Raw genomic sequence first — 21,096 nt, forward strand, 5'->3', positions numbered from 1 at the left:
AATAGGGAATTCAGAAGAAACTTATTTACCCAGAGAGTGGTGAGAATGTGGAACCCACTACCACAGGGAGTGGGTGAGACAAATAGTATAGATGATGCATTTAATGAGAAACTAGATAAGCATGTGAAAGGGAAGGGAATAGAGAGTTATGCTGATCGTTAGATGAGGAAGGATAGGAGGAGACTTGAATGGAGCATAAATCCTGGTATGGCCTGGTTGGGCCAAATGGCCTGTTTCTGTGCTGCATATTCTATGTAATTCTCTGTAAAAAAAAACGAAGAGAGTAGAGAGGAGAGAAAAAGGGAAAAGAGGAGAAAAGAGAAAAGGAATAAAAACATCAGAAAGTTATTTGCAAATCTTCTAGTAGTTAATTATATTTATTCATTGTTTTAATCTATAGGATTGAAATGAACCCAAGATTAAAACACCCTTCTATTAGAAATTATGCATGTTCACTAAACTGACCTGTTGCACATCAGACCACATATTAGTCCTGAAATGGGTAATATGAAACATTTCAATGTATAGTGTCAAGTGATCAATTTATCATTTGAATTTTCTTACTTTATAATGGTGCCTTTCTTCATGTACAGCCGAATCCAGTGATGGCCCTGATTGCCCTCACTCTCCCAAAATGTGTCATTGTCTCCATCAGTCAAACACCACACATTTGCTTCATCCTGTTAGGTATAAAATTGTTGGATGAAAAAACTATTAATGATTGGTTAACATGGATGAGGTGCTTCCATCTAGTCAAAACATATTCAAACTTTAAGTCACTAGTTGTCTATTCACTCAAAATCACTGCCTTCAATTCATGAAGTACACTGGATTTTAAACTTAATTCATACTTCAGACATTCCTATATTGACTTGTTCATCTTTTCACATTTTGTGATGGATGCTATCAGAGACAGGCTACACTGTGATTCACAAAGCACGTTTGAAGCATAAAAACAAGTTTCTTCAAAAGGAACAACTTTGAAGGTTTGATAAAATCGCAGATCAGTTTAGCAAGCTGTATCAGATAGTCTACCCCTTTGCCTTGTCCTCCGATTGGCCAGCCTAACCATAATCCCCCGATACATTACACACACTCATTGGTAAACTAAAAAGTGGAATCACTCTTGCACAATAATGCTAGTTTGGGTATTTACACCTTTTCTTCCCTCTCACCTCTCCATTTAATAGACACTGCTGTTTATATTGTTTATCGTTTATGACCATTTCTGGGCAAGTAAACAACATTTTTTACGAGAAAGAAAATTGCGCACAGAAAAAGATATTTGAGGCATCACTCGGCAGTATTCTAACGGAAGGGTTTTGCATAGGCATCTGAACCCAGAGGAGAGATTAGAGCCTTAAAAGTATTCAAATGCAGGGAACTTTAAGTGTCTGAAAAATGAATGATCCAGATTCACCAAGATAAATAATTTATTGGGAAAACAATGAGGCAAATCAGTCTTTTTTAAAAGTCTCCTCGCATAAAGCAGTGCAGGAAAAGCTCATTTCTATTGGTGCCAGACTATGCTACACGGCGATTAGCTTACCGAGAAAGAAGAAGCATCTATGCTGTCTACCAGATGTTTGACACTGCCCAAGTTCTCATCCTCCTTCCCTATGCGGTCATAGAAGTAATGCACCAAGTCTTCATCACACTCAAATGTCCAGGTGGGAGGAACGTACCTGCATCCAATAATACAATTTAAACTTCAGGGTAATCTATTCTTTTACTACAGAACCGTTCTAGACAAAACAAAGTACAATGTCAGTGCAGAGGAGCTTCTTTACAGTGGCACTTCACACGGTGTTCTCCCAATCTCATCAGTGCCATCATCATCATGGGCAGTCCCTCAAAATCGAGGAAGACTTGCTTCCACTCTAAAAGTGAGTTCTCAGATGACTGTACAGTCCAATACGGGAATTACAGGGGGGACAGACAGTGGTTGAAGAAAAGGGTGGGTGGGTGGGGAGTCTGGTTTTCTGCATACTCCTTCCGCTGTCTGCGTTTGATTTCTGCACGTTCTCGGCGACGAGCCTCGAGATGCTCAGCGCACTCCCATCAGTGCAGTTGTAGACAGGCAGCAAGAAGATGCCAGTCAATTACAGCAAGGGGAAAATTGAAATCAAAGGATGAAACACCCTGAGCTGTTCTCATGAGCCTTCTAGTGAAACTGGTAGTGACATGGAAGCCAGCCCACCCTTTTGGTGTGAGACATTAGCAGAGAAATGAGGGAAAGTGGCAGGGGGGGGAAGGGGAAATAAAGGTAACTTTTAAAGAAATCAAAGAACTATTTTATTAGATGGATTATGGTCATAGCACCAAACCCTCCTTTTTGTATTGTCATCAACCATGTGGCCTCCAATGAGTCTGGCAAACCTGCAACACTTGGGAGTTTTGGGACTACCCCCTTCAGCTTGCCTCATTTGAGAAAGGTGTGTAATGTCTGGCAATGCTAAATGATGGCCAATGATAGCCCTGTAGCTACAGCATATGGTTAGGTTACAAGCAGTCCCGTATGCAGTCATATTCAACTGCACCGGAGGCAGCTTAATTTTCACTGCATAAATGTGCGTTATATTTGAAAGCGAGGCTTTTTTTTCCCCTAAAGTGATATTTTGTCCTCTTTTTCATGGGTCCCCACAGCTATTAACAGGTGCACCAGAGTGGTCAGAATAATGACTTCCCTCCTTCCCTACAGGGGACATTGAAATTTAGCACGTGGGTATCATGGTTTAACCATCTTCATTCCACCACGCTGCACCACAATAATGAGCTCAATTTTCCCCCAGTGATTTGCGCCGTTTTTTTTTTGCACGCGCCGCTTTTTTTGGCCTAAATTTAAAAATCCAAGTTTCCCCAATCTTTGTGCGCCAGTGTGACTCAGTTAGTTACACTTTTTTTTTTTTAAGGTTAGTTTTTTTTTTAGGTTAGTTTTTTTTTTAACCCTCATAGGGGACGTAACCAGATGTCTGCACCAGTTTTTAACAATTATGGAAGTTTGACCAATTTAAATTTATTCTCGGATGGCGTATGTGACCACTCCCGAAAACCCTTCTGGCACTTAAGAAAAAGCAGCGCACATTAAAAAAAAAAAATCGGTGCAGAAAGACGCCATTGTTTTTATGCAGTTTTGGAGGGAGTCAAGAACATAAATATCCATAAATCAAGCTTAAATTTTTAAAACTTAAAATGCAGGAAATGGAAGTTTAATGGAATTATCTAAGTTTTCATTTTTTTTTTAAAGCTGATACACCACCACCGAATGTCTCCAAACCGGGCTTTAGGGTCGGAGCGTTGCCCGGACACAAGGGCTCGGCTTCAAAAGAAACCCTGGGGGGTCTGCGGAAGGCATGAGAAGCCGGGGAGGTGGGGGCTGTGGAAGGCGAAAAGCCTACACTACTCATCAAATGAAGCCCGGAGAGGTGGGGTTCCCGATCATTGCGCCTGCTCAGACCTGGGTGTGGTTCATACTAGAGCGTCAACCTCAGGGAGAGAGAACAAAGAACCTTGTCCTGCCTGCCATTTTGAGCTTCTTGCAAAGGTACAACTTAATCATGGGGGCAATATTAACAACGCCATATCTTGTGCAAGCCTTCGGCATGATGGTGCTGCGGAGACGACAATTGATTCAACGTCATTGCATGAGGAACCTCAGAGCACGTAGGGTGATGGGCAGGAGACCTTACCCACATCGGGTATATCAAGACATGCGTTCGTACCTCCTTCCGAGTGATGCAGACTGTGTTAGAAGTCTGCGTTTCCGTAAAGAAGTGGTAACTGAGATCTGTGAGTTAGTAAAAGCAGACCTGCAACCTAGAAGCATCAGGAGGACTGCTTTGTCAGTTGAAGTGAAGGTTACAGCTGCACTTTCATTCTATGCATCTGGATCATTCCAGGCTACAACTGGGGATGTGCACGCCATTTCTCAACATGCAACGCATATCTGCATTCGGCAGGTGACTGCTGCACTATATGCCCGGAGTAATGACAACATAAAGTTCCCCATGACCATTCAGGCAATGCATGACAGGGCGGTGGGCTTCTCCAGGATTGCTGGCTTCCCAAAAAGTACAGGGGATTGATTGCATTGATTGTACCCACATTGCCTTGCGAGCACCTTGAGGATTCAGAGATGTACAGGAACAGAAAAGGCTTCCACTCCATTAATGTGCAGCTCGTATGTGACAACATGCATCGCATCATGTTAGTTGATATGAAATACTCTGGGAACACCCATGATGTGTTCATCCTACACAAGTGCGTTATATCAGCCATGTTTCAGCAGCAGCTGGCAGGGCAGAGCTGGCTACTGGGAGACAACGGGTACAGCCTCACCACCTGGCTCATGACAAGTCCCCTAGACCTGATGGCTTACATCCTAGCCTCTTAAAGGAAGTGGCTGCAGAGATGGTAAATTACAACCAATGCAGCCACGAAAATTCCCTGGATTCTGGGGCAGTTCCAGTGGATTGGAAAACTGCAAATGTAACACCCCTATTTAAAAAAAGGAGGCAGACAAAAAGCAGGAAACTATAGACCAGTTAACCTAATATCTGTCGTTGGGAAAATACTGGAATCCATTATTAAAGGAAGCAGTAGCGGGACATTTGGAAAAGCATGATTCAATCAAGCAGGGTCAGCATGGTTTTATGGTCGCCGTGTGGTGGAGGAGCAGCGAGAGATTGTGGCAGAGGAGCAGTAATTGAGGGTACGGGGCTCAGAAGAGCCAAAGCTCCAGGGACAGCACGGGCCAGTCCACACTGCGATGTGCGCGCACTAGGTCCGTGTAGCAGAGCAGGTCTCCAGTCATCCTGATTAACCCTTGCCACTGGATAAAAACCTAGCTCTGTCAAGCCCATGTAGTGGCTGATGTGCAATGATCACCACACGTTAAAAAGTCCATGATCAGATCAGCCATGATCGTATTGAATGGCAGAGCAGGCTTGAGGGGCCAAATGGTCTACTCTGCTCCTATTTCTTATGTTCTTATGGACGCCCCTATGCGTAACCCGGACGAAAGCTGACCAGGAATACATGGTCGCACATTGCAACACGCAGCATGAGAGAGGACCATTGGCATCTTGAAACAGCGTTTCCGATGCCTGGACCATTTGGGAGGCTACTTGCAATACTCCAGATAGTGTCAGTCAGTTCACTGTTGTGTGCTGCATAACTTAGCCACCATGAGGTAGTAGCTGCTGGTAGTGGAAGACCCACCTGATGAGGAAGATGCAGATATTGATGAGAAGGACGAGGAAGCCATGCAACTACCTGAGCCCAGAGCACAACAGCAGAGGAGAGCGGGCTGTCGTGTCCCTTTAACGATTGCTCGAGCCTTGTGCCAGCAGTTCATCCGTGAATGCTTTGCTGCCTGAAGGCTCAGCAGCAACTATCCCCAATGGACCATATGCTTATTGTTTGGACCTGTTCTATAATGTTGTGTTGATGAATCATTTCCATTTGTTCCTTTACTTCAAAAAGTTGTTAATAATGGAATAATGTAAATGATTGTTATAATGTAAAATATATTTTATTCAAAAGTTTAACATATTCGTGCTTAACTAAAAATATTCTGGTATCAATTTAAAGTTTTTAGTTAAGATCACTTACAAACTTCTAAACTTGTAAATTTACATAACTTACAAAAAAAAAATTAATCTGAGAAGTTACAACAGTAACAACAACAGCAAAGAGAGGCTGCGCCCATTTCTCCTCCACCTTATTCTAACACCGTCCACTGCGCTTGGTAACTCCACCCCTGCCCGCAGGCAGTGGTGCAGTGTTTCTTGGGTTGGTTCCAAGCTTATTCTTGCGAACATCTTGGGTAATGCGCACTTCTTGAATTTGGGGGGTGGGGGGGGGAAGCAGGCCTCCCACCCCCACCACCCCCCTCCCCACGTGGAGGCCCTGGCTTGGGCCTCTTTAGAGATTGGTCTGGGGATTGGCAGTTGATTCAGTCAATGGCCGTGGGGTCTGTTTGTTCCTTTATTGCAGCAGCTAACTCCAACATTCCCTCCCTCACGTTCCTGGACAGTGTTCCCATTTCTCGAGAGTGTTACTTCTCCCAACACCTCATCATCCACCCCACTGATGGTGTCCAGGGGTGATCGGGTAATGTCAATGCTCTCTGCACTCATTGCCATCATCTGAACCACATCTGTTACATCCTGCACCTCAGGAGCACGCTCTCGAGCTCTCCTTCCCCTCCTCACCCTGGGTGTGCCTCGCTGCACCCCACTGGGACCCGCAGCCTGGGACAATGGGGCCCTGGGTGTGCCTCGCTGCACCCCACTGGGACCCCCAGCATCGGACAGTGGGAAACCATGGAATGTCCCACCAATACTCATACCACTCAAGGAAGGAGCTGGCACCTCAATGGGCAGCATCTGCACCTCCTCCAGAGCGAGTACAACAATGGGGGATTCATCCATCATCTCCCCCTCCCTCCCTGTGCTCTTGGTCTGGAAGGTGGGTTGGAAGATGTTCTCTTCAGGCTCGTCCGCATCTGAATCATCTTTTGCATCGTCAGGGTTGGCCTCAAGTTCTGAAAATATAACAGAACAGACAAATGGTTAGCAGCAGAGGAGGGGGCAGGGTGGGTGGCATGAGTAGGCTCACACAGCACAGGCAGCAGGCTCATTTGAAGGACCACGATGAAAGATAGCACACTGCATCAACCGAAGCGTAGCTGACGGAGACATCCCCAGGAACTGAGGCATGGCTAGCCCGCGCAGTACTTAACATTTAGCAAAGCCAGACTGTGGAATTTGCAAGACTTACCTTCTCCCTCCAGTGTGAGCCCAGCTTATGCAGTAGTGGTTGCTTTTTTCCAGGCAGGACCCATTAAAGTAGCAACCCTCTCTTCCAAGGGTGTCAATGGCTGCAGATTTGCCAAGCCTCCTCCTGTTCGAGTTCTTTCTAGTTTGTTGTGTGCTACTTTTTTCTGCAAAGATGAAAGTATAACATTTTAGAGAGAGAGTGTCTTTCTGCTAGGTGGGACATATACAGCTGGTCACATTTACAATTGCAATTCCATTGAATAAATGAAATTATTACTCACTAACTACTTGACCAAGGCCCTGCCACTTCTTTTTGCACTGGCCTCCAGACCTCAGGGTGGTCACCATTGCACATTAATCATCGGCAAGTTCGTTCCAGCGTTTTTTCATTTATTTTGGTGGAATTTTTATTTGACCTCTGCTGGTGTCCAGCTCGTGCCATCTGCCCTCAATCACAGTAACTAGTGCCTCCATTTCATCCTGTAAGAAATTCTTGGTCCTTGTGCCGCATTGCATCTTGTATTGCAGCTCTGATTTTTCCAATGAGAATGAAAGTTCTCACACATAACTGGCTCTTTAAAAATGGCCAAATGCAGACTGGGACATGCGCGCCCATAGGAATCACATCAAAAATGTCCTTTTACCGCGCAGGCGCAGAAGGGGCGGCATCGTTTTTTTTTTTTCGGTGCAGACATGGGGTGGGGAAGAGAAACTGGTTACTTTTTTTGGAATAGTTGGGGCCAAGAAAAACGGGTCTAACTCTGGCAATATGCCAAAAAACAACATTGGGGAAAATTGATCCCAATATTCCCCCCCCCCCCCCAAAAAATGTTACTCAGCATGACAAATAAATAGACAAACTACATTCCCACCTCAGCTTTTGCACTGCAGCATCATCCCGGTCAGCCACCTTGGGTTTTGCACCCAGATATAATGAATATTGTGCATCAACCACCTGCTCCCATCTAAAGCAAAAAACAAAAACCTCTTCAGAATAGCGTCTTAAAACTTTTAGTGCAGCCAATAATGAAAAATCAGTAATTGTACCATGGGTTATGGGGAATCTGTCTATCTCCACCTTAAATATATTCAATGACCCAGCCTCCACAGCTTTCTGGAGCAGAGAATTCCACAGATTTGTAACCCTCAAGAAATTCCTCCTCTTTCCAGTTTTAAATGGGCGGCCCCTTATTCTGAGACTACATCCCCTAGTTTTAGTTTCCCCTATGAGTGGAAATATCCTCACCGCATCCACCTTGTCGAGCCCCCTCATTATCTTACATGTTTTGATAAGATCACTTCTCTTCTGAACTCCAATATAGGCCCAACCCATCTTTATACATCAACCCCCTCATCTATGGAATCAACCAAGTGAACCTTCTCTGAACAGCCTCCAATGCAAGTATAGCCTTCCTTAAATACGGAGACCAAAACTGTACGCAGTACTCCAGGTGTGGCCTCACCAATACGTTGTACAGTTGTAGCAGGACTTTTCTGCTTTTATACTCTCTCCCCCTTGCAATAAAGGCCAACATTTCATTTGCCTTCCTGATTAGCTTCATGAAAAAAAATGTACAAGCTTTCACATTCATTGTTGCCAATTTTATTAAATTGGTAAAACAATTATTTATGCAAATTGAAAGTCTTGAACTTCCTTCATAGATGTTCACAAACACTGGCCTTCAGTGCCCTCAGCACATCAGCAATTTAATTACAGCAGCATGGACAGCACAACTGGAAATTCCAGTACATTATTGTGAAGTACACTAGATGTTAGGAGGAAGTGGGAGAAAGAAGCAGATTACAATGCTACATCAGCCAATTTCAACAGCATACATTCAAACAACAACTTGCATTTATATAGTGCCTTTAATGTACTGTACTAAAATTCCCCGAGGTGCTTATTTAGCTGCTAAATCTCCATGAATTTTGCATTAGAATTGTAAGATGATCTTTTGTTTCCATTTCACAATATTAGCTTGTATTCATAGAAGAAATAGCCTACTAAATGCCTTAAATGTGTCCTCAAAATGGAGTCAGTAGTCAGACTGAAGGCTGAGAAAGGAAATGCTAATGTTAATTAAAGCATGAAGCCTTAAAACAAACAAAACATTACTCAAATAGAAGATAAGCCATCAAGGCTACAGACCCAGCGACGGCTCCTTATGGGGGAACATAAAGATGTCCTGCCTTATCGGGACTTGAGACATGCTTTTGGAGTGAAGACCCGAGAAGCTAAGGAGTAAATGAGCAACCTTGCATGTCTGGGTGCCAGGGCATTATTGATTCAAGGTCATCAGGGGTATTAACATGGTCTGCAAGTGATGTCGGTCGGTTGGCCTCCAGCCCCCGTGCTAGCTGATATTGTAAACGGTTCCCTCGCACCTCTGGTACTGTCCTGCCCTGCCCCCGTTCAAATCTACCATCATCCCACACCCCCCAAAAAAACACTTGAACCCTCAGTCCTTGTACTTTGCAAGAGTGAGAGAGGGTGGTTTACTTTTGTGGGGTAATGGTGGTTTTGAAAGGGAGGGGGACAGTATCCTCAGATTTTGAGCTGTGCTTTTGGATGCAAGGCCAGTCAGCTGCAGTAAACATTTTCTGCCACCGGAGGTCATTAATGCACTTGTTATCCATGGATCAATCATCTCATTTTTTGCAAGACGAGAATGGCCTTTTACTGATCTCCCATCCCTAAAGCAGACTGAAAACTTATCTTGTATATAAATCAGTGAAATTCGCTCTAAATGTGCTTCATAGAATTAAGCGATTTAGCATTCATGCTTTAAATTATAATCGGAGCCGTACATCAGGAAGGCCCCAGGTTCAATCCCCTCAGTCTGTGATGCATTAGATAATCTCAGCTGCGGGGAAAGGAGCAAGGGATTACTATTGGCAGTGCCATTACAGAGTTAGGCAAGCCAAAAAAGTGGCCAGCGCTCCTGCTCCAAAGTACTAGCCAGAGAACGGTGACGTGTGTGGGTGGAGGACAAAGTAAGGTTCAACGAGCAAGCCTGCCAAGAATCAGTATTCAGACTCTCAGAAACTTGGGTGAGGTACCGGAAAGTACCCGTTACTTCAAAGAGGAAGTCAATCCCACTCGAGAGAGGAAGAGAACTAGAGCAGAAAATCTGAGTGAGGAAGAACATTTTTTAAAAAAAAGGATTTTATCTAATCATAATCAGGAGTGTCAGCTTGGCTCAGTTGGCAGCACTCTCACCTCGGAGTCAGAAGGTTGTGGGTTCAAAGCCTCAATCTTGGCATCCTATTTAACCCATCCCAAGCTTCCGACCTCATAATCCTCTCTACCACTTCCATCTCTATAACATCACCTGCCTCTGCCCCTGCGTGTTGAAACCCTCCTGCGTGCCTTTTGTCTCCTCCAGTCTTGATTATTCTAATGCTCCCTTGGCCACTCTCCCATTCAGCAGATCCAAAACTCTGGTGCCCATTTCCCGCTTACCCATAGCCCCTGTGCTCAATGAGCTACATTGCTCCTGGTCCCCTCCTCCAACGCCTCAAATTAAAAATACTCAGCCTTGTGTTTAAATTAACTCATGGCCTTTCCCCTCCAGCCCTACAATACCAACCGCCCCCTCCCCCCCCCGCCCCCCAAAAACTCAATTACTTTGCTGCACTCCTTCCCTTTGCACCCACCACTGGCAGTCGTGCCTTCAGCTGTTGAGGCCCAATGCACTGGAAATCCCCAACTAAACATCTCTGCCTCTCCACCTCACTCTCCTCCTTTAAGACCTTCTTTAAAACAGACCCCTTTGACCAAGCTTTGGCTCACCCTTCCCAATATCACCCTTTGTCCCAGCATCCATTTTTGTTTGATTATACCTCTGAAGTAGCACAGGATGTTTCTGTGTTAAAGGTGCTTTATAAATGCAAGTTGTTGTTGCTACATATCTATAAACTATATTAACTACACAGACAAGATTTGTTGTTAGTTACATTAATCTAATGTCGCAGGATAATATTTTAATTTACCTGGTACATGGTCTGTAGTCATAGCCAAAAAGCTGCTGCTGTTTCTGAAGCCTCTCTGGTGTTTCCACCGGCACAAGTCGCTCACCACCTTCAGGCTGCTTGCACAGAAGAATCCAGCCTTCTGTGCTCTGACAGTTGCTGTTGTACTCTTGTATTTGCTCCTAAAGCATCATTGAGAGAATCAGTTATCATTCAAATGACTAATTCACCCCTCATCTCAAAGCAAAATTCTGATTATGAGAGAGATTGGGTAGTGCAAGTAGTTACAACACTAACTCTTATTTACTTTATAAATCCAAGTTGTTGGTTCAAATTCACCCAATATAATTGGTAAAAACAAATTCTCTGTCAACTGTAATGGTCTCAAGTAAATTAGTGCCAGCCCACAGCACAAAACTGAACACAAACCAGTAGTAATTGGCCACAGGGGCAGTTGGCATAAGCCGATTTGGTCCACTAAGGATACAAAATAAGCAAATCAGTACCGTGCACTTAACATGTGCTGTACCTATAGTTCTACAACCTTGGTACATGACTGTATAACTTCTTAGTCTATTCCACAAAAAAACACTGGTTCAAAGACATGCTACCATCATGTGATTAATTATAGAAGTACATGGGTGACATAGGGCCCAAGTTTCCACAAGAAAAAAAACGGGCGCCCCTCCGAGCTGGGCGCCCGTTTTTCGCGCCTAAAAAAATCCTCGGTATTCTCCACCTACTTACGACCTGTGGCCCTCGGCGCAGCCAGCACGAGCTGTGGGGGGGGCGGAGCCAGGTCCCGGCGCTGAAACCCCCCTCCCCCCTCCTCTCCCCCCTCCTCTCCCCCCTCCCTCTCCCCCCCCCCTCCCCCCCTCCCTCCCTCCCCCCCCCCCTCCCCCCCTCCCTCCCTCCCTCCCTCCCTCCCTCCCTCCTCCCCTCCCCCTCCCCCCTCCCTCCCTCCCCTCCCCGCGGCACGACCGGCTGCAGAATTCTCCCTGGCTGAAGCACTTTCACACAGGTAGGAAGATGTTTTATTTAATCTTTTCTTGGCTTATAAATGTTTATTCAGGTTGGATTTATTTGTATAATATTTGTAGAAGTATAAATAAGGATTTATTGTCGAATTTAATCAGTTCCTTCCCCCCCCCACCTCGTTCTGGGCGCCTAATTTGTAACCTGCGCCTGATTTTTTAATGTGTAGAACAGGTTTTTTCAGTTCTACAAAAATCTTCACTGGCTCCATTCTACTTTAGTTTGGAGTAAGTTTTCACTGTGGAAACTTTCAAATCAGGCGTCAGCGGCCGGACACACCCCCTTTTGAAGAAAAAATTCTGTTCTAAACTAGAACTGTTCTACCTGACTAGAACTGCAGAAAAAAAAATGTGGAGAATTGCGATTTCTAAAATAGTTCGTTCTCCACCAGTTGCTCCTAAAAATCAGGCGCGAATCATGTGGAAACTTGGGCCCATAGTCTCAGAATAAGGGGCCACCCATTTAAAACTGAGATGAGGAGAAATTTCTTCTGAGGTTTGTAAATCTATGGAATTCTCTGCCCCAGAGAGTTGTGGAGGCTGGGTCATTGAATATATTTAAAGCGGAAAGAGACAGATTTTTGAGTGATAAGGGAATGAAGGGTTATGGGGAGCGGGCAGGGAAGTGGAGCCGAGTCCATGATCAGATCAGCCATGATCTTGTTAAATGGCGGAGCAGGCTCGAGGGACCAGGTGGCTTACTCCTGCTCCGATTTCTTATAACTGTGCTGTAATTTTAATACTACAAGTACAATGATTATACTACATATTGCTTATATTGTATACAATTCATTTTTGAAATGACTTGCAGTGCTGCAGGAAACATTCTCTGCGAGAGGTGGTGATACCGCCATTATGCTTCACCAAAATCCCGCTGTGTCTGAGATAGCTTAGTAAGGCAAGAAGCATTAGAATTATTTTGTCCTCACTCACTGATCTATTGCTCAATGTATCAAATGACATCTAGCACCTAAAGCCCTTTGGCAATGAAACAATCTCAAAACAGCGTAAAACTACTCTATGAAATGCACAGGATTAGAAAGAAAGTCCCTAAAATGACTTCATGATTACTCTACTAAAACAATGGCTGCCAGGAAATTCACCTGATTGAGCTTCACCCAGAGACCATGGCTGTTGCAGTATTCCTCTCCCGTGGCTTTGATGCAGGTCCCTCTCTTTAACTCAATATCAAAGAGTTTTTTGCGTTGAGGCTGGGAGGCCAACTGCCAGATTGCAACAATGTACTGAGATCGCCCCAATGGTGCACTGGAGAAGGTGGAATCTTTCCAAAACTTATACAAGACTTCTTTCGGGACATAACACAAGGCTTCTGGCAAAGGTTTGCTGTTCCTGAAGCAATCAATGCACTCAATCAGAAACCTGATCCTTCCCAGAATGTGGTGCGGATTTTCGGGATTCATCGCAGTCTAAAATTAACAAAAACACTTAAGAATGTTGACTCATCATTGTTAATGTGAACAGTATTCTTACCACAAATTCAGTTTCAATTGCATCAAGGATAGTAAAAGTAATTTTGCAGGGAGATACTAAGAGTACTTACCCAGAGCATCTGCCTGGTTTAATTACCTCCCCCCCACCCCCTTGTCTTACAGAGCTCCACTATGGCGTCTCGCAAATCTTCACCGCTTACTTTATTTAAAACATGCATAAGTATGAAAAGTTATACATGAAGTCAGATGAGGAACCTACATTTGGCCTGTGGCCAAAAGTAGCACTGGCAATAGCGTTTTAGGTGGTCAGCTGCAGGAGTGGACAGCAGAAAATGGTGGAAGAGAGTGCATGCTCTCACAGAAGGGTACATATATACACAAATAACTTTAAAAGTCTGCTGAAGACAAGATATTCTCAGATGGGCCACTGCAAATAAATCAAATTGCTCTATATAAACTCCAAAATATATCAAAACTTAACATGAGCAGCAGCATGTTTTAGGAACATCACACATCTAAGGTGGGGGGAAAAGGAGGTAGACAATACAGAATACAGGGCAATACACAAACTAGACAGTGAAACAACAACTTGTATTTATATAACGCCTTAAATGGAGTGAAACGTCAAGGCACTTCACAGGAGAATTATGAGAAAAAACTTTGACACCAACCCACATAAGGAAAAATTAGGGCAAGCGAAGAGATAGGTTTGAAGGAGCTGCTTGGAGAAAAGAGAGTTAGAGAGGCATAGAAAGAAATTCTTGGATTTTTATAGCTCCTTTCATGACCACCAGACATCTCAAAGCATTTTACAGCCAATGAAGTACTTTTGGAGTGTAGTCACTGTTGTAATGTACGAAACGTGGCAGCCAATTTGCACACAAGGAGTATTTGGAACCCAGGAGAGGGCTCTGAGCTAGTCAGAGTGGGTGAGAGCTCAGATGAACAGAACCCCAAGGAAGAATGCAAAAGGCAGGAGGCAACAGAGCAGAGTAGCACTGGGGTAAGTGTAAACCACAAGGTGATAGGAAGGGACAATATGTATGAATATAAAGGGGCTGCAGGAGGGGTCAAAACTAAAAATCATGGTTTAAAAACTAGTATTTAAACAATACCTAAACGCACGCAGCATTCGAAATAAAGTAAATGAGTTGACGGCACAAATTATTACAAATGGGTATGATTTGGTGGCCATTACAGAAACGTGGTTGCAGGGTGGCCAAGACTGGGAATTAAACATAGAGGTATCTGACAATTCGGAAGGATAGACAAGAAGGGAAAGGAGGTGGGGTAGCTCTGTTAATGAAGGATAATATCAGGGCAGTTGTGAGAGATGATATTGGCTTGAATGAACAAAATGTTGAATCATTGTGGGTGGAGATTAGAGATAGTAAGGGGAAAAAGTCACTGGTGGGCATAGTTTACAGGCCCCCAAATAATAACTTCACGGTGGTGCGGACAATAATCAAGGGAATAATAGAGGCATATGAAAAAGGAACAGCAGTAATCATGGGGGATTTTAACCTACATATCGATTGGTCAAATCAAATCGCACGGGGTAACCTGGAGGAGGAATTCATAGAATGCATAAGGGATTGTTTTAGAACAGTATGTTACAGAACCTACAAGGGAGCAAGCAATCTTAGATCTGGTCCTGTGTAATGAGACAGAAATAATAAACGATCACAGTATGGTTGAATTTGTAATACAGATTGAGGGTGAAGAAGTAGTGTCTCAAACGAGCGTACTATGCTTAAACAAAGGGGACTACAGTGGGGATGAGGGCAGAGTTAGCTAAAGTAGACTGAGAACACAGACTAAACGGTGGCACAATTGAGGAACAGTGGAGGACTTTTAAGGAGCTCTTTCACAGTGCTCAACAAAAATATATTCCAGTGAAAAAGAAGGGCGGTAAGAGAAGGGATAACCAAGGAAATAAAGGAGAGTATCAAATTAAAAACCAATGCGAATAAGGTGGCCAAGGTTAGTGGGAAACTAGAAGATTGCGAAAATTTTAAACGACAGCAAAGAATGACTAAGAAAGCAATAAAGAAAGGAAAGATAGATTACGAAAGTAAACTTGCGCAAAACATAAAAACAGATAGTAAATGCTTTTACCGATATATAAAACGGAAGAGAGTGACTAAAGTATATGTTGGTCCCTTAGAAGATGAGAAGGGGGATTTAATAATGGGAAATGTGGAAATGGCCGAGACCTTAAACAATTATTTTGCTTCGGTTTTCACAGTGGAAAACACAAAAACCATGCCAAAAATTGCTGGTCACAGGAATGTGGGAAGGGAGGACCTTGATATAGTCACTATCACTAGGGAGGTAGTGTTGGACAGGCTAATGGGACTCAAGGTAGACAAGTCCCTGGTCCTGATGAAATGCATCCCAGGATATTAAAAGAGATGGCAGAAGGTATAGCAGATGCATTCGTTATAATCTACCAAAATTTTCTGGACTCTGGAGAGGTACCAGCGGATTGGAAAGCAGCTAATGTAACGCCTCTGTTTAAAAAAAGGGGGCAGACAAAAGTCAGGTAACTATAGGCCGGTTAGTTTAACATCTGTCATGGGGAAAATGCTTGAAGCTATCATTAAGAAATAGCAGGACATCTAGATAGGAATAGTGCAATCAAGCAGACGCAACATGGATTCAAGAAGGGGAAATCATGTTTAACTAATTTACTGGAATTCTTTGAGGATATAACGAGCATGGTGGATGGATGTGGTGCATTTAAATTTCCAAAAGGCATTCGATAAGGTGCCACACAAAAGGTTACTGCAGAAGATAAAGGTACGCGGAGTCAGAGGAAATGTATTCGCATGGATCGAGAATTGGCTGGCTAACAGAAAGCAGAGAGTCGGGATAAATGGGTCCTTTTCAGGTTGGAAATCAGTGGTTAGTGGTGTGCCACAGGAATTGGTGCTGGGACCACAACTGTTTACAATATACATAGATGACCTGGAAGAGGGAACAAAGTGTAGTGTAACAAAATTTGCAGATGACACAAAGATTAGTGGGAAAGCGGGTAGTGTAGAGGACACGGAGGCTGCAAAGAGATTTAGATAGGTTAAGCGAATGGGCTAAGGTTTGGCAGATAGAATACAATGTCAGAAAATGTGAGGTCATCCACCTTGGAAAAAAAGCAGTAAAAGGTAATATTATTTGAATGGGGAGAAATTACAACATGCTGCGGTGCAGAGGGACCTGGGGGTCCTTGTGCATGAACCCCAAAAAGTTAGTTTGCAGGTAATCAGGAAGGCGAATGGAATGTTGGCCTTCATTGCGAGAGGGATGGAGTACAAAAGCAGGGAGGTCCTGCTGCAACTGTACAGAGTATTGGTGAGGCCGCACCTGGAGTACTGCGTGCAATTTTGGTCACCTTACTTAAGGAAGGCTATACTAGCTTTGGAGGGGGTTCAGAGACGATTCACTAGGCTGATTCCGGAGATGAGGGGGTTACCTTATGATGATAGATTGAGTAGACTGGGTCTTTACTCGTTGGAGTTCAGAAGGATGAGGGGTGATCTTATAGAAACATTTAAAATAATGAAAGGGATAGACAAGGTAGTGGCAGAGAGGTTGTTTCCACTGGTCGGGGAGACTAGAACTAGGGGGCACAGCTTCAAAATACAGGGGAGACAATTTAAAACCGAGTTGAGAAGGAATTTCTTCTCCCAGAGGGTTGTGAATCTGTGGAATTCTCTGCCCAGGGAAGCAGTTGAGGCTAGCTCATTGAATGTATTCAAATCACAGATAGATAGATTTCTAACCTTACTAAGGGAATTAAGGGTTATGGGGAGCAGGCTGGTAAGTGGAGCTGAGTCCACGGCCAGATCAGCCATGATCTTGTTGAATGGCGGAGCAGGCTCGAGGGGCTAGATGGCCTACTCCTGTTCTTAATTCTTCTGTTCTTATGTGATAATGACCAGATAATCTGTTTTATTGTTATGTTGATTGAGGGATAAATATTGGCCAGGACACCAGGGATAATGCCCCTACTCTTCAAAATAGTGCCATGGGATCTTTTACATCCACTTGAGAGCAGATGGGGCCTTGGTTTAACATCTCATTCGAAAGACGGTTTAGGCAGGGAATTCCAGAACTTGGGGTCAAGGAAACAGAAGGCACTGCCATCAATGGTTGAGTGATTATAATCAGGGATGCTCAAGTGGACAGAATTAGAGGAGCTTGTTAAGTATCAAATAACTCCACAAGGCTAAGTACAGTGAACTAGTTCAGGCATGACTTTACTCCAGTTTATTTATTCTCAAAGTGAGGATTCAACATGGCTGCCAACCTTATATACACAGCTTGCACGTGTCTGCCAGTGACCATTAGGACTCAGACAGTCACGCCCTCCGGTGGCAGGTAAAACCCAGTTAACATACGTAACAGCGCCGACACCTCGGAGAGCTGGAAAAGATTATATAGAGATAGGGAGGGGCAAGGCCATGGTGAGATTTGAAAACAAGGACGAGAACTCAACATAGGGTTGTCAACAACCTCTCAGGATTGTCAAGAAGTCTCCAGGAGTTAAAGATTAATCTCTTAGACACTGCAGTGAGAAACCCAGTTGAAAAATCATAGGGACATTAAAAAGTGTTTTTAAACATTTATTAGTTATAAAAATACTGGAGATGGGATAAAAGACTGACTGGGTGGGCCGGCTGGAAGAGGTTATGCGATAAAACCTTCAGGAATACATCCAACCAGATTTGGCAACTCTAAACAGTGTACAGCTCGAGTCAAGAAAGGCCAGAACTTCACATTAAAACACTTGAGACTGTAATTTACAATATTTACATTCCAAATTTCAAGCTTATCTCAACGGGGATGTTATGATTCAAAACATAAGATTATTTTCCAAAACATTTGGTATTCGCAGAAGGCGCCAAAATAATCAAAATTCTCAGCTGTTCCCACACTTAGTCATTTCTACAAAACAAACGTTGTTCAGCATTTTTCCATTTGTTTTGCACAATACTGCTCCAGTTCTCTGCCCTATTTGCTAATTGCCATTAGTTACAGTCATTCACTTACCTGCCTGCCTTGAATCCCCCTCCCCCTAATGCATGTGTGTGTCTTAGTCTCATTCTCTCCCACCTAAACTGGTTTACATCCCCCTTTTTACTTACTTTGCTCCCTAGCTCTTCCCCTTCTTCCTGGGTTTCCTCCTCACAGGCGTGCCATGGCCCGCCCCCGAAGGGTCCTTCCGGGAGACACGTGACCCCTGCCGCCGGCCGGCGTTTGATTGGCAGGACGGAGCCACGTGCTCCCCGTCCTGGTGATCGGGGGATGGAAGCCACGTGACACACCTCCGCTGGGCGGCGCTGATTGGTTGTACGTAGGCACGTGCCCAGGGAGGCGGCCCTGGAAATCACGTGCCTGCTCCCCGCCGGGCGACGCTGATTGGCTGGGCGAAGCCACGTGCCTCGCCCTGGAGGCAGGCCCTGTTACCATGGCAACGCTGTGTGCGGAGCGAGGAGGAGAGGCCCAGGCCGCGTAAGAGCGGGAGGCGGACATGGAGCAGGGCGACTATTCCGGGTAAGTGCAACCTTTGGAAAGCGGCAGCGGCGGTGGCGGTGGCGGTGGCCCGGAGCGCGGTCCCCCGGCAGTGAGTGGCGCGGCGAGCCGGAGCCGCCCGCGGCTCACCGGGCGAGTGACGCAGGCTGCCAATCTCGGGCCAACCGACCGCCGCGATCCTAATTTCAAAGTTTTAATACAAACACAACGAGTCATTTTGCGCAAAAAGCAGAATTCTGTGGATGCTGGAAATGTGGAATGAAAACAGAAAGTGCTGCAAACGCTAGGCAGCATCTGTGGAGAGAGACCCGAGTTAGTTAGTTGGACAACTGCTTCTGTACTTTGGTGATCGAAAGGTGACGATTCGCTCCACCCCACTTCAGCGAGTTTAACAAGCTCGATTATTAATATAGTATAAACGTCCCATCAATAAAATAACTACAATAATTACCACATAGACAATATTGTTCCCAATTAATCAGATTTAGACTGTGTTTACACTACACCTGCAAAATCTGAGAGACTTTCACTTCACACTGATGCTAAGATGTTGCGTAATTGCAGAGTTGTGGCCCAACTCGGCTTCAAGCTGAAGCACCATGACCCCACACCATGAACCCACTCCTGACCTTTGACACTGGCGTTATGTAAATGATTATAGGGCAACGTTTATAAACTAGTAAATGTTATACATGTTTTAATAATTATTTGGTCAACGTGATTCAATAATTATTTTAAATATAGTGTCTATTTTACAGTGTTTGACAAGTCCTTCCTATTTTATATTTCTTGTATTGGCAAAATGCTTGCAGATTGTATTATGTTATATGTAATGTTGCTGTTATCAAAGGCCATAACATTTGCATGAAAATGCAACTTGAATGCAGATTTTGTCAATCAGTTATGATGAGTACTGTTAATATTCTGGCCTTTCAAAGACAATAAACATGGTGTTCTCATTCCACATGTATTTGAAGCTATCTTCCAGTATAAGGGTAATGGATATTAAGAAGTGATGAGAGAATTGACCAAATAGAAGTTCAGATCATTTCATAAAATACAAGAATAGAAGTCTATCATTGTCATCTGAATCTGTTCAAAACCTAGCTATTTTTATCATGTCTTTTCATTTTATGTGCAGATTTGATTCAGTTTTGCACCTTTTTTGTGGCAGTCGGAAGTGGCATTACTGATAACCAGCTGGCAAGATGCTGCATTATTGATGGGTGACATTTCCATGTGATGTCTTGGTGGACGTTTATTTAGATGTAGTTTGTAGATGATTCCTGTGGAGCTCTGTGGCCTGTACAAGTTCTACTCTTAAATTAAGCCATTGGTGGGTGTTGTTGTAGTCATTGCCCACCACAGTCCATTTCCCAGGAACATGACTCTGCATTTAGCTGACTTGCAACGCCCTCTTTTATCTGGAACAAAGAGTGTCCTCCTTTTCTATCATCATCATACCAGTTAACTGTCTTGGTAGATAAGATCAGTTTGTTGCAGGCTGGATGCTTCTTAGAAATGTTCAGATGCACTTCATGTGCACAGAACAGAACATATTCTTAGTGCCACTCAAACTGAACCTGTGTCTCCATGACAAAAATCCACGTTAATGCAATAAAAAAAGACTGCTGCTTATCTGCGATTTTAAGCGTCAGGACAGTTTACCAATTAAAATTAATTTTCTATTTAAAGGTGGTGTCCTGAAAGTGATAGCGGGATGCCATGAACAAATTAAAAGTATGCTTTAATTAAGAATGTCAAATGAGCTTTGAAAGACTCTCTGCACTGAGAGTTATTTATTTGATGATGGGATTTTTTTGACTTTAATACTTGTGACATTTTTAAATAAAGCAATCTAATATTCCCTACCCAAAAAGGCTCCAAATCCTCTTTTGCAAATGTAAATACCATTTAATTAACAACATCAGGAAATTTGTATATCAGAGATTGAAATTTAAATCCTTGACGTAATTGTGAGAAATGTAAAATTGAGAACTGTAACTGTCAAAACATTACTTCTGTACTGGTTGACCAAAATAATATTGAGGTGTTGATCCCTTTCAACAGATATATTCTTTAACTGCAGTCCAGATATAATTATATGTAACTGCTTTAATAATATGGCTAGCATATGGGTGAGTACTAATTCAGAACACCAGGATTTATTCAAAATCCTGCATAATTTATTTGGGTCATTGAATATAATTATCTTATTGCCTTGGTTTTTAAACATGAAAATTGTGAGTGCATATTTTGTGCATATGATGTGTCCTAAAAGTAAAACTAAATGTGGGCAACAGGGAGATGTCATATACTCTA

The 21,096-nt window shown here is 43.6% G+C and overlaps 2 protein-coding genes and 1 long non-coding RNA gene across 5 annotated transcripts in view; 1 reads left to right on the forward strand and 2 right to left on the reverse strand.

Annotated features, from left to right (window-relative positions):
• Positions 1-560: 560 nt before the first annotated feature.
• LOC139268512 (E3 ubiquitin-protein ligase HECTD3-like) lies at positions 561-19,336 on the reverse strand. 3 transcript variants are annotated; one of them, XM_070886763.1, is made up of 6 exons: positions 19,281-19,336; positions 12,892-13,215; positions 10,776-10,936; positions 7,655-7,747; positions 1,550-1,685; positions 561-680 (listed from the first exon to the last, which is right to left on the reverse strand). In XM_070886763.1, exons 2-6 carry the CDS (start codon positions 13,207-13,209, stop codon positions 561-563), a joined length of 828 nt encoding a protein of 275 aa, XP_070742864.1. In that variant the 5' UTR covers positions 13,210-13,215; positions 19,281-19,336. The 3 variants fall into 3 exon arrangements, with proteins under 3 accessions (XP_070742864.1, XP_070742861.1, XP_070742863.1); XM_070886760.1 differs by lacking the exon at positions 19,281-19,336 and adding an exon at positions 18,387-18,506; XM_070886762.1 differs by lacking the exon at positions 19,281-19,336 and adding an exon at positions 18,292-18,380.
• On the reverse strand, positions 5,581-7,637 carry LOC139268513 (uncharacterized). The gene is made up of 3 exons (XR_011594044.1): positions 7,064-7,637; positions 6,784-6,946; positions 5,581-6,547 (listed from the first exon to the last, which is right to left on the reverse strand). It is a non-coding gene; the product is annotated as an uncharacterized lncRNA (long non-coding RNA).
• Positions 18,648-21,096, forward strand: part of urod (uroporphyrinogen decarboxylase) — a 69,996-nt gene continuing 67,547 nt past the window's right edge. Inside the window, exon 1 of the mRNA XM_070886759.1 lies at positions 18,648-18,795. Coding sequence (XP_070742860.1) covers positions 18,773-18,795 — 23 coding nt within the window. The 5' untranslated portion in view covers positions 18,648-18,772. The remainder of the gene's footprint in view (positions 18,796-21,096) is intronic.

This window comes from Pristiophorus japonicus, chromosome 8 (genome assembly GCF_044704955.1).
Source record: "Pristiophorus japonicus isolate sPriJap1 chromosome 8, sPriJap1.hap1, whole genome shotgun sequence".
In the NCBI taxonomy this organism is placed as follows: domain Eukaryota; kingdom Metazoa; phylum Chordata; class Chondrichthyes; family Pristiophoridae; genus Pristiophorus; species Pristiophorus japonicus.

Excerpts from the sequence above, each read along its gene's own strand:
- LOC139268512 (XM_070886763.1), bottom strand. The coding sequence starts at position 13,209 with ATGAATCCCGAAAATCCGCACCACATTCTGGGAAGGATCAGGTTTCTG. Across the intron at positions 10,937-12,891 it reads TCTGGGTGAAGCTCAATCAG|GAGCAAATACAAGAGTACAA; the intron begins GTGAATTTCCTG and ends ATGATGCTTTAG. Across the intron at positions 7,748-10,775 it reads GACTACAGACCATGTACCAG|ATGGGAGCAGGTGGTTGATG; the intron begins GTAAATTAAAAT and ends TTTTTGCTTTAG.